At 39.2% G+C, this 13,256-nt stretch overlaps 1 protein-coding gene across 2 annotated transcripts in view; it reads right to left on the reverse strand.

Annotated features, from left to right (window-relative positions):
* Positions 1–11,145, reverse strand: part of LOC126402518 (ephrin type-B receptor 2-like) — a 146,707-nt gene extending 135,562 nt beyond the window's left edge. The window contains exon 1 of one of the 2 annotated variants that reach the window (XM_050064592.1): positions 10,933–11,145. In XM_050064592.1, coding sequence (XP_049920549.1) covers positions 10,933–11,032 — 100 coding nt within the window. In that variant the 5' untranslated portion in view covers positions 11,033–11,145. Of the gene's footprint in view, positions 1–4,955; positions 5,003–10,932 lie in introns of those variants that run through there. The other variant, XM_050064595.1, reaches the window with a different exon arrangement.
* Between the last annotated feature and the right edge of the window lie 2,111 nt (positions 11,146–13,256).

Genomic DNA, 13,256 nt, shown 5'->3' on the forward strand with positions numbered 1-13,256 from the left:
GTAAATACTATTGTTTAAATTTCTTATATTTTCACGTATCTTTCCTCTCTTGCAAGGAGCACCTGTAACATAAATAATTTCCCCTTGGGGATCAATAAAGTATTTCTGATTCTGATTCTGATTCTGACAGCCAATCAAAATCCATCCGAATTCACAGGTCGAGACGTTCATCACGTCACTATGTCACTCACAGACTCATTCAACATGGCAGACGACGTAGGAGAGAGGCTAATCACCGAGGTACAAAAAAATCCACCCCTCTATGATAAGAGTGAGCGACTTTATACAGATGTGACCAAGAAGAGGGACATCTGGGACGCAATCGGGCGCACCCTTGGCCTAAGCGGTGAATGTTTTTGTTCACGGAGATAAGACATTTATGAATAGCCAACGCTAGCTGTTATGCTAACTAGCGTTACCTCACGTAGCTAAACATGAATGACAACAACTGTCTCGCCTCCTTATGATTATTATCACCACCGTTCATGGACCAAAATTAGCGCCATTTAACGTTACCAGCTGAATGCTGGTGAAATATGCAAGTGGCTGGTAGATTTGCTGCACTCATCCCTCCCCTGCCGACCGCACCGAGCACTGTGTGTTTGGCGTAACCTAGCAACACAACGATATCGTTCATTGGTGTGGATGCTGCCATTGTTATCGTTATAGTTAACGTTACAGTTATCTTTCTTGGTGTGGATGGCCCTTTATACTCATCTGTAGAATGAAATTCTAGTGGTGGCTGCGTAGAATTATTTCCGACTCGTGTGATCTAAATTTTTTTTTTATTTTAAACATTGTTGCCTAGGTTACAGCCCCTGTCCTTTACACAACCAGTAAGTGCATGGTCACAGAAAACACCAGCATTAAACTGTTCAGATTTTGAGTTTAAAAGAATGAAAACACTTCCATTTAAAATGTGCTGATTTATTTTATTACCATTTGTGTTGCAGCATGTTGCTATGAGCCCAAAGTGCTTGATTATTATTTCATTAGCCTATTTTATGCCTGCTGCCTACATGTATTTATGTCAACAAAACTTACATTGTATATTCTTTAAAGAGAATTTATTTATTTATTTATTTATTTTAAAAAAGACTAACTCTTTTAATCAAATTAATCACTTTATCCAAAACTAAGATTTTTTTTCAGGGTGATGGTGTCATAAAATATGGTGACAGACATTTGAAGCTTTTGAAAAAACAAATAAAAGCTTCATATTTGAAAAAAATGATTTTCAGTATAGCCCTCAGAAGCATATGAGCACATTTAGCTGCTTCAACACTGTTAGCATCACAATAAAAATGACACTCATTGGCCGTGAAAGATGGAGAAAACTTTCCAGCCCTCCAGCAGTTCATCATTATTGTAGCAGCCTGTCCTCGGATGATGGCAAATAAACAATTTGGCTTCGAGCCTGAGAGAGAAGCTGTGAACAGACTCACATAATTGAACTGTCCAGAGTCCTTTAATGTCTTAGATAGTCATGTAGAGATTACATTTTGTGAAGCAGATTTGTGTTTTAATGTTTTATTTTCTGTAAAATCATTAAGTGCCATTGAGAGTTTGAACATTTGCATTAGCATTTTTGTTCGTTTCTTATTTTATATTACAGTACTTCCAGTTATTCAGCTGTGAGTAACATGCATGTTCACTGATACAGAACAGGGTTTAATGTAAGTTAGGTATGACAGACATGTTGCAAATAGGGATGCACCGAAATGAAAATCTGTGGCCGAAGTCGAAGCCGAATAAAATTAAATGCTTGGCCGAATACTGAGTACCGAATACCGAATCCGTTGTTTAATTTTTCATTAGTTTTTGCAGATGAACCCCCTCCAGATTAGTGTTGTCACGGTACCAAAATTGGGACCCACGGTATGATACCAGTGAAAGTATCATGGTTCTGAGTAGTATCACAATACCACAACAAAAATGAGGCAGATGTGCCTTTTGTCATTTATAAAAAGATAAATCACTTTTCTATAATACATCACTGATATTTCAATGGAATAAATTACTTATTGACTTATTCATACTTCAAAAACAGCATCAATAAGTGATTAACATAGGGGGGATTGAAATAAAATAAATAAATAAAATAAAAATCAACCAGACACCCTCCTCCCCTGACAAGTAAAGAACAGTCCCTTCATAAGTAAAGAACAGTCCCTAAACTGCGGTGAGATTTGTGGGCCGTTACCTGCCACAAAGAGAGAAATGTGAACGGCTCGTTTCTCCTCTGACACGTCACATACCTGCGTGCTGCCACAGCTTGGCTGTCCAGGTACTTTTGGGCAGTCATGACGCCAAGAAGAGGACATTATTGGAGCCGGACTTCTCCGTCGCCGGTAAGCCTTAGCGAAGCACTATGGCCACCGTATTTGACAGGAATACATTCCTGTCTGTGTCTGTGACCCCCGTTCAACCCACAACCAGTGGGATTCGCCTTTCGTTTCTGCTGCTGGGAACCAGAGGGTGGCCAGTTCAAGTCCCCATCCAGACAAAATATGGAGCGTGGACTGGTGGCTGGACAGGTGCCAGTTCACCTCATGAGCAGCTTGAGTAAAGCAATGAACCCCCTACTGCATGGGGTGCCCTTCCAAGGCAGCCTCCTTGTTCTGACATCTCTCCATTTAATGCATGTATAGGTACTGTTTGTGCATTGATTAGATTAATTAGGTATATCTTCTTCTTCTTTTTCCCTACATTACAAGGTCTTAATGTACTGGGCTGCTCCAGCAATAGGTGTAGTACTGCTTTTCCATAAGGTTGGAAAGATAAGGAAAATATCAACAACATGGAGCTGAAACGGTAACATTAACTTATGGCATTTAACAAAAGGTATTGAAATCTGAACTTGAACTAAAAAGAAAAATTGAACAGCTAAATACTAAAAAAAATCACTTGTATTGAAAAAAGTTGTATTGGTACTGAAACAAGTATTGGCACTGATTAAAGATCCACTGACAAATAAAAGGGGGCTCTCCTATACGTTTAGAGGTTTCTTTTCAGCACTGTAGCCAGGCTGACAGAGAGTCACAGTTCTATTGAATCCGCTTCTACGTCTGGAACCTCCCATCTGGAACCTCCCATCTACAACAGGCTTGAGATGCGTCCGCGTTGAGGACTTGGCTCAGATTCCGGAGTTACTTCTTATCCTGAAGCCTCCTTATGGAATCTGATCCTCTTCGATTCGGCGACTGGTACCTCTTGCAACCACATGCCTTTGCTGATGCTGACCCCAGCAGACGAGTGCTCTAACCACTACACTTGGTAGGGCCCCAGAGTCACAGCTCTATTGAGCCTTGTTTTCCTTTAGCAGTAATGATTTTATGAGCTTTTTTTTTTTTTAATTGTAACTATTAGCGACAAAATTCATGACCTCTTATACTCAGACATAACCAATCTGCCCTCAAACACAGCTGTAAGACCTGATATATATTTAGATTGCTTCTCCCCGATTACTCTTCAACAATTGACCCCAATGATTTCTACACCCAAGTCATCAACGTGTCTCTTAGACCCCATCCCAACTAGGCTACTTAAGGAGGTCTTACCTTTAGTTAACACTCATATATTAGATATGATCAATATATCCTTATTAACAGGTAGCTGTAATTAAACCTCTTCTTAAAAAGCCCACCCTGGATCCAGAGGTGTTAGCCAACTATAGACCCATATCTAATCTTCCCTTCCTTTCAAAAATCCTTGAAGTAGTTGCAGACCAGCTGTGTGATTTTCTCCACAATAAGTATTTATTTGAGGAATTTCATTCAGGATTAAAAGTGCATCATAGCACAGAGACAGCACTAGTAAAAATTACAAATGATCTTCTGATTGCCTCAGACAAAGCACTCGTCTCTGTACTTGTTTTATTTGATCTTAGTGCCACTTTTAACACAATTCACCATCAAATTCTGCTACAGAGACTGGAACATTTTATTGGCCTTAAAGGTTCTGCACTAAGCTGGTTTAAATCTTATTCATCCGATCAATTTTAGTTTGTTCATGTTCACGATGAATCATCTTTACATACTAAAGTTTGTTCTGGAGTTCCACAAGGTTCTGTGCTCGGACCAATTCCATTCACTTTATATATGCTTCCTTTAGGTAACATCATAAGAAATCACTGTAAATTTCCCTTGTTATGCAGTTGATACACAATTGTATTTATCGATAAAGCCAGAAGAAATGGAACAATTAACTTCAAAAATGCTTTAAAGACATAAAATCCTGGATGAGCTCCAATTTCCTGATGTTAAATTCAGACAAAACTGAAGTTATTGTTCTCGGCCCCAAACACCTCAGAATCTCTCTATCTGATGATATAGTTTCTCTGGATGGCATTGCTCTGGCCTCTAGCACTACCGTAAGAGACCTCAAAATATTTGATCAAGATTTGTCTTTTAACTCCCATTTAACACAAACCTCAAGGACTGTATGTTTTCATCTGCATAATATTGAAAAAAATTAGGCCTGTCGTGTCCCAAAAAGATGCAAAAAAATTGGTCCACACGTTTGTAACCTCGAGGCTGGATTATTGTAATTGTCCATTATCAGGTGGCTCTAATACGTCTTTGAAAACTGTCCAGCTGATCCAGAACGCAACGGCACGTGTACTGACAGGAACTAATAAATTAGATCACATTTATCCTGTTTTAACCTCCTCGCACTAGTTCCCTGTAAAATCAAGAATTGAAGTTAAAATCCTACTCCTAACTTACAAAGCTTTAAGGCTCCGTCATATTTTAAGAGAGCTCATAGTGCCCTACAATCCCACCAGAACACTGCGCTCTGAGAATGCAGGGTTACTCGTGGTCCCTAAAGTCTCCAAAAGTAGAACAGGAGCCAGAGCCTTCAGCTATCAAGCACCTCTTCTGTGGAATCATCTTTCTGTTTCAGTCCAGTAGGAAGACACCGTCTCCACATTTAAGACCAGACTCAAGACTTTCCTTTTTGATAAAGCTTATAGTTACGGCTGGCTCAGGCTTGTTTTGGACCGGCCCCTAGTTAGGCTGACATAGGCCTTTATGTATCATTTTGTCATATGGAATACTGCAAATGTATTATGTTGATCTGCTCTGTACAACATCTATTGCACATCTGTCTGTCCTGGAAGAGGGATCCCTCCTCAGTTGCTCTTCCTGAGGTTTCTACCATTTTTTTCCCCGTTAAAGGGTTTTTTGGGGGGAATTTTTTCTTATCTGCTGTGAGGGTCCAAAGGACAGAGGGATGTCGTATGCTGTAAAACCCTCTGAGGCAAATTGTGATTTGTGATTTTGGGCTTAATAAATGAAATTGATTGATTGATTGATTAATTGAGCATGAAAGTAATTTATTGGACAAAGTCTATATTAGGCCTTGAGTGTATTTATGTGTGCACGGATAGTGTCTAAACTGAAACATGAAAATTGAAAAAACATGCATTGTGTCTGTTCAAAACACTTTTCCATTTTCACAGGAAATGTACAGTTTCTGCTCGTTACATGCACACAGTTTTTTTTTTCTCAAAATAAACCCAGCCAACACGTCCAAATGGGGCCCACATGGGATTTACTTGGGTTACATGGGCTTTAACTGGGCATGGGCTCAGAGTGGGCTTTTAAGTGGGTTGGTGTTGGACCCCATATGGGCATCCCAGAAGAATATACATGGGCGAGAGATGGGCATCCCAGTTGGCCAGCACATATGGGAACTAGATGGGTCCCAACCGGGCCATAGCCCATTGTGAAATGAGCTGTAAATTAAATTGTTTTAGGTAAAATAATATTGTTATATACTGCTGTATTATTGACACTTAAGGTGTCATCAAAATGTTTTGGTATTTAAGCCACTATAATGTGAGGTAAAAAAAGAAAAACCTGAATAAACTCAACCACAGCCGTAGATAGCTTATCTGCGCTTATAAATAGCCAGTGCATTGTTTTTATAAACAGTGTGTGCGCATGTGTGTGGCAGGGGTTGTCATGGAAATGAGAGAAAGTAATCTCGTGATAACCGGCAATGACTCATTCATTCTGGAGTTGCCGCTCAGGATCACCGCCTAAAGTATTTCAACAGTTGAAGAGGAGTTTTGAGTTGGGCCAAACAGTGTCGAAGGTAAATCCTGATTAACAAACAACATCATAGAACTGAAAAAAGCACTATGTAAACCTTAAAGTTTGTTCAACTACTTTTTTCCCTTTAGCGACGTTCTTGGTTAGGTAGCTAAACGTCCGTTAGCTAGCATGCAGTGTAGCAATGTAGATATGCCGTCATACACTGAACGTTTAACTTCGTGACAGTTAGTGAGCAACTCTGTATGTTGAATCCGTGTATGGTTCGTTCTTTCATTATTCCGTTTCAAAACAAAATCAGAAAAATAAGCAAATGGGTCAGTTTTTCCGTCTTGAAACCAAAACGGAAAAACAGAAAAACAGAAAATGAAAAAACTGTGTTTTTCTGTATGAGAACAGAGTGGAGATGCAGAGTCACAAGCAGCTGCAATTTTCACAGTGGGACTGTTGAATCACATTATTAAGATTTAACATTTTTTCAGGCAAGAAAGCAACCATGTAGATTCCCCATATGCGGTCAGTTTATCCAAATAACGCCTGTTTGTAAATCTGCTGCGACGTTTTCAGACATGTGAAAAGCCGTGACCAGCCGGTGTTTCGGGTTAAGAGGTGACCGGTTCATGGATGCTGTTGTCATGGCAATGGCAGAAACAACTGCGCTGGCTGTCCAACATGGCGGATTCTGAAGCGTAAATAACATCAAAAACTTACCCATCTCCAAATAAACATTCCATAAACATCATCATTTCATTTCCTATATTGTTTCCCCCGTCTTCTGTCTATATCTAAAAATCCAAGTTAATAACAAACTGACACGGTTGTGGCTTAGATCATTTAATTAATTACTGAGAAGTGAATATGTGCACAGAACATTTCTAATGCTATTTATTTATTCTCAACACAACATCAGTGTTGTTTTGAGCACATTGTTCATTGATCATCAGTGTCATAAAGCAACTGCATTGGGAACACTTAACACTTGCTCCTAAATATAATCTTGTGCCGCTTTGATTTTTAATGATAAAATAGCAAAGACATCACTAATAAGTTCACCTTGACAAAGTGCCTCGAATAAGACAATAACGAGCCTCACTCTTATGCTCTTTCTGGATGTCACTTACAGGTAGTTTGAACAAAAATTCCCTCACCAAAGACATAACAAGGAAGGATGCGGAAAAGGCAGTGCCAAAATGGCTGATTGGTGCACATGGAGGAGACCAAAACGGTAAGTCACAAAATATGCAAGATATAAATGACAGACACAGTGCTCAGTGCTTTTTCTACACTCTTTACTTTTTATTTTTTTTATAGTGTTTGCTGTGTTCATGATCACGGTGTGAATTTTGGCATCAAAACAAATACGGCACTTAAAGCTTTAAAAATATAAAAATGAAGGAACATTTTTTTATTTATAGTTAGGAATCATGTTTGCTACAAGAATGATCACCCCAACCCCTTCCTATCTGTTGTTTTGCCATTTTGGGTTTAAATTTCATGACAATTTAGCTGTGATAGATTCATATCACTATGTAGGCTGGTCTATAAAAGTCTTCAATTCAATTTAGAGCACCTTTGAGATACTTAATAGATCACAGTAACGATGCCACATACATTGTGTGACAAAGTGCAGCATTTTACACATACAAGCAGGGATGCACCGAATATTCGGTAACCGAATATATTCTGCCGAATATTGCAAAAAAACACACATTAGGTATTCGGTGGAATAAGTGAAAAGCAAGGCCGAATAATAGCGGCGTGTTTTGATAACGCAATCAAACAGCATGCGGTGACGGACGGAGTAAAATGTCTGCAGTGTGGCGATATTTTACTCCGTCCGTCACTGCACTCGCATCTGCGACTAAAAATAGTTTTGTGCGAGCAAAATAAATCATTCAGTACGTTGTGCGAGTACAGATTTCAACCAGTAGCAGAAACTAAAGGCGAATCCCACCGGTTGTGGGTTGAACGGGGGTCACAGACACAGACAGTAATGTATTCCTGACAAATACGGCGGCCACAGGCTTACCGGCGACGGAGAAGTCCGGCTCCAATAATGTCCTCTTCTTGGCGTCATGACTGCCCAAAAGTACCTGGACAGCCGAGCCGTGGCGGCACACAGGTATGTGGCGTGACGAGCCGTTCACATTTCTCTCTTTGTGGCAGGTAACGGTCCACAAACCTCACCGCATTTTAGGGACTGTTCTTTACTTGTCAGGGGAGGAGGGTGGCTGGTTGATTTTTATTTTATTTTTTTATTTTATTTTGATCCCCGCTATGTCACTTACTTATGCTGTTTTTGAAGTATGAATAAGTCAGTAAGTAATTTATTCCATTGAAATATCATTGATGAATTACAGAGAAGTGATTTATCTTTTTATAAATGACAAAAGGCACATCTGCCTCATTTTCACTGTGGTATCGTGATACTACTCAGAACCATGATATTTTCACTGGTATCGTACTGTGGGTCCCAATTTTGGTACCGTGACAACACTAATCTGGAGGGGGTTCATCTGCAAAAACTAATGAAAAACTAAACAACAGTATTCGGTATTCGGCCAAGCGTTTAATTTTATTCGGCTTCGGCCACAAATTTTCATTTCGGTGCATCCCTACATACAAGCATACTGCATTTTGTTCATTTCATTGATGAAAACTATGACGAAAAGTTTTCGTCGACGACTTTTTGTCCATGACAAAAACGAGACAATGATAATAAAAAATAAGAAGTCTATGTTTCATTTATGTAGACGTGACGAGACAAGACGAGACGTGATGAAAATGTTAGTGGTGGACTGTTGGGCATTGAGAGCCGACAACGACCATGTTTGTAATAATCCTCAAATGCCGCATGAGCATCTGCACCAGAATGTCTCACTAGCCACTCAATGGCACAGTGGAGCAAGCAGCCACTGGCCGCCGGACTACACAGCTGATCTCCGTAGGACTCCAGAGTCCAGACTGTAGAAGGTTTATGGATTGATGCTGTTTGACAGGCAGGTAAGAGGCTCAGTTATCTGTGAGTGTAGGTGTGCTGTAAGTAAACAGTCTAAACTCCAATCAATTTTCTCTGACAAGGATTAAAGTTTAGTTTAGGACACAAATGTAAACCTCCAGACTAACATGTGGCAGATTAAGAAAGAATTTAGGCTTTAGTGAAGTTATTTTCTGCTTCTTAACAGTGAAATGGATAAGTCAGAGTTTACAATGAAACTGGGTACAGATCCTCGTTGTCTCAGATTAATTATTTGTTGTGTCAATGTTTTTGAGAGCATAAATAGAGAGATTTGGAGCTTTTCAAATTATGATCAGTAAGTGTGTGCTCATAAATCACAACTTAAACCTGTCAAAAACTGCTAGAGAAATGACAGCTTGTAAGTGTGCAGGAACTATTTGTAGTTGTATCATCAAAATTAAATTTTTATACATCCTGTCACCTTGATTCTAATTCATGAATTTTTGTCGACTGAAACCAGACTAGAACTATGAAGGATAAAAATGACTAAAATGTGTCTGAACTAATAAGCATTTTCATCTCAAGACTCAGACTAAATCTAAAATAGCTGTCAAAATTAACACTGCCTCCCACCCACCTTACAGGGACTTTCTTGCTCTTTTTACCACGGTAGTTTCTGGTGGCATCAGAAATAGCGGGTCTTGGTGTAATTGCGTAATTTTTAATTCTTTATCCCAGTAGTGGGGCAGGTTGTAATCGATCTCCTTACATTTGACATCAGTAAATAAATTCTGTAATATTATTGGAGAAGTTGGAAACATATTTGTTTGTAATAGAGGAATGAAGGTACTTTAGGCCAGAATTTGAGAGCTCTAACACAAAAATTCAGCGAGTTACAGGTGGTGAGATGAAAAGTGTTACAACCCCACCCAGTCTCCCCTACAATGAGTGAAATTTTCATATTCAAGTTTTGTATGGCATGATTTTTTGATGGCATCATGCCATCAAATGGAAATATTTTGGAGACATTGTGTAATTTCAACCAGACATTTGTGGTATCTTTGGAAACTTTGGGATCTCCACTGAAATTTAAGATCTGGATCTGTAGTCTCCACTCGCTCTGTGCCTGGTCTTCAGTGTAATCGGATCCTGGAGGTTCACCAGCCAAAGATCAAACCACACTCAGTTACAAAGCCACTGATTCTATGTGCTATTTTAAACTATCCGGCTTTCATTGACATACACATAATGCATACCTTATCTTTGAGCACACATGTATACACATGTAGAGCTATATAGTCCACAGACTGATTATAACCAACTTAAAGTCAGCAATAACAGTACGGAGAGATAAAGTAATAATAATGATAATGATAATGATAATAATAATAATAATAATAATTATTATTATTATTATTANAATAATGATAATGATAATGATAATAATAATAATAATTATTATTATTATTATTATCATTATTGTTGTTGTTGTTGTTGTGTTGGTTGTTATTATTATTATGATTATTATTATTATTTTTTTTTAATTTTTTTAGCATCATATTCAGACTGGCAGAGACAACGCGACTGTACCGATGGCTGTTGCCGTCGGCCTTTAATTATGTCAAATAAAGAGTAAGAGCCAGAGAAGCAGATTAATTCCAGCCCAGCATACAAACATGTTTGCAGCCTCAGTCTCTCACAGTACATTGAGCTTTAACAAAGCAACATGCTAATACAACTTGACTGTTAAGCACAAGACTCATCCCTGCTGTGAAACGCGGTTTAAACATAGCCTATAGTATGTTTTCCATTAACGACGGAGCTGTGGTGTTCCTGTCACTCTCCGCGTGTCGCGCCTCGCCGTCCCCGCACTCCAACCCTTCACATTCAAACAAGAGTTGAACGCCGGCTTACCTTCGACAGCGCATGCAATCGGCAGTATCCATAAAAAATATAAGATATCCATAATCATAGTCATTCCAGGCACTGGACTGTAAAAAGCCAATGCATTCATCGCGCAGCCGTCCAGCAGCGGGGCATTGACGACGGATTCATTGAGAGCTGCAGAACATCATCGTCATCATCATCATCATCAGCAGCAGCAGCAGCAGCAGCAGTAGAAGGATAAAGACTGAGGAGCTGCTGCCCGGACCAGTTTGGGCGAAACTAAAAGGGAAGGGGGCGGAAACACACCGGAAAAACGACACCGACATCCCGCTGCACGCGCTAGCTAAGAGTAGTTATAGCCTAATTGTTTATTTCCAGTGGTGTAAACTTACTAAGTATAGGCTATTATGCTAACGTACAATTCTGAGGTAGGCCTACTACTATTTTACTTGAACATTTCACTTTGTACTCCGCCTCAGACAGCTACATGAGTAAAGTGTTTATTACACAATAATGCAGTATTAACAACCTAATAGCCTAATGTCAATAAAAATACAAAACAGAGCCGCAAGCATTGTTCTTGGTTCTAATTTGATGTCAAGTGTCATTAAAATACATATGAATCTTGGCTGGTTAATGGTTAGCGACAGATTAATTTATTCATTATTATTATTCATTAGAAATGTGACCATAACAAAGACACCTCATGTATTATATATGCTACAGTGCTGATAACCACGAATACATCACTAGACATGCGGCTGGCGGATATTTTGCTTTGCCAACTGTGAAATCTAATTCGGGTAAAAGAACTGTTGTGTACAGAGGCATGAGTGGAACTTGTTTCCCAGGCACATCACACAAAGAAACAGCAAAAGAACATTCAAACTGTTAGTCGAACAACATCTCGTTAATCAGTATAAATGACAACTGTTGAACATAATACTTAAACAAGCAGGTTGCTGTGATTGATTGTTTGATGTGCTGGAATAATAATAATATATGAACATAATAATATGAATTGTGGACTGCTTCTCAGACTTATTGTGTCTGACAGTGACCTCAGTCAGTTTCTAATCTGTCACAGTGCTCCTGTTTAAGTTGTCTTTTTGTGTTCTGTTTTCTTATTTTTATTTATTTGTAATTCTCTGCTTTCATGATTTGATTTGAGTATTTTTGCATTTGGTATTTTCTTTTATTTATTGGAGCCTTTTTGGTTCACTTTTACGTTGCTATGATTTGTACTGTTATTTTAAAATGTTGGCGGACCCCAGGAAGAATAGCTGCAGCCCTGCTCTAGCTAATGGGGATCCTAATAAACAATAATGTCATAAATTTCAATCAGCCTTTATTTAGGCCTACATCTAGAGGAATCATTGTAGGCATGTCCGGGAATGAGCTAAGGAAAAACTATGGGATCAGTTTAAAACATGCACCGATAAACATTTGTTAACCCTCTATACCTTACCATACAGTATATAGCCTACGGAGGGGAGGACATACTGGAACGGGGGAGCTAGGTGGTAGAGGAGAAAAGAAAGAAAAAGAGTGCTTATTGTTAGCATCATGCCAAGTGAACTGAATATGACATGAAATTAAACCTATGGAACATGATTTAGATCACTTAAGTTTGCTTATGATCAGTCTTGCAGTGCAGCAGTAGGCCAGTGGTAGCAGCAGTGATAATATATGCAATATTAGTATCAATAATGTAATGATGATAAAAAATATCAACATTAATATGATGTAGGCACGGCCGCTTGCAGTCACCTGTCCTTCAGCTCTGTTAAATTTAGGCTCTTACGTCTATTTTGTAAGTCTTGGTGGTGCTTTTTGTGGTTGGTGTTGAGAAGAATAAGAATAAGAATAACTTTATTCATCCCCAAGGGGAAATTCAATTATCTGTCAGCTCATCTATTATATGTCAAAGAATTATAAAGCCTGATGGCTGTTGGTATATAGGATCTTCTGTATCTCTCTGTCCTGCATCGAAGAGAGAGGAGCCGTCCACCACAGTTTTTTTGGTCCATCAAGGTGTTGTGGAGTGGATGATCTGGGTTGTGATCAGTGTGCATCTCTCCACAACCTATTCAGACTCCTGCCCATTCCTGATACACGCCACAATAGCAGTGTCATCCAAGTATTTCTGGATGTGGCAGGACTCACAGCTGTATTTGAAGTCTGCCGTGTACAGTGTGAACAGGAATGGAGCCAGGACAGTCCCTTGTGGATCCCCCATGCTGCTCATTAATGTCCCAGAAACACAGTTTCCCAACCTGACATACTGTGGCCTTCCTGTCAGGTAATCTGTGATCCAGGAGATAAAGGAAGGATCCACTGCCATCTCTGTG

The sequence above is a fragment of the Epinephelus moara genome, chromosome 16 (assembly GCF_006386435.1).
Source record: "Epinephelus moara isolate mb chromosome 16, YSFRI_EMoa_1.0, whole genome shotgun sequence".
Classification (NCBI taxonomy): domain Eukaryota; kingdom Metazoa; phylum Chordata; class Actinopteri; order Perciformes; family Serranidae; genus Epinephelus; species Epinephelus moara.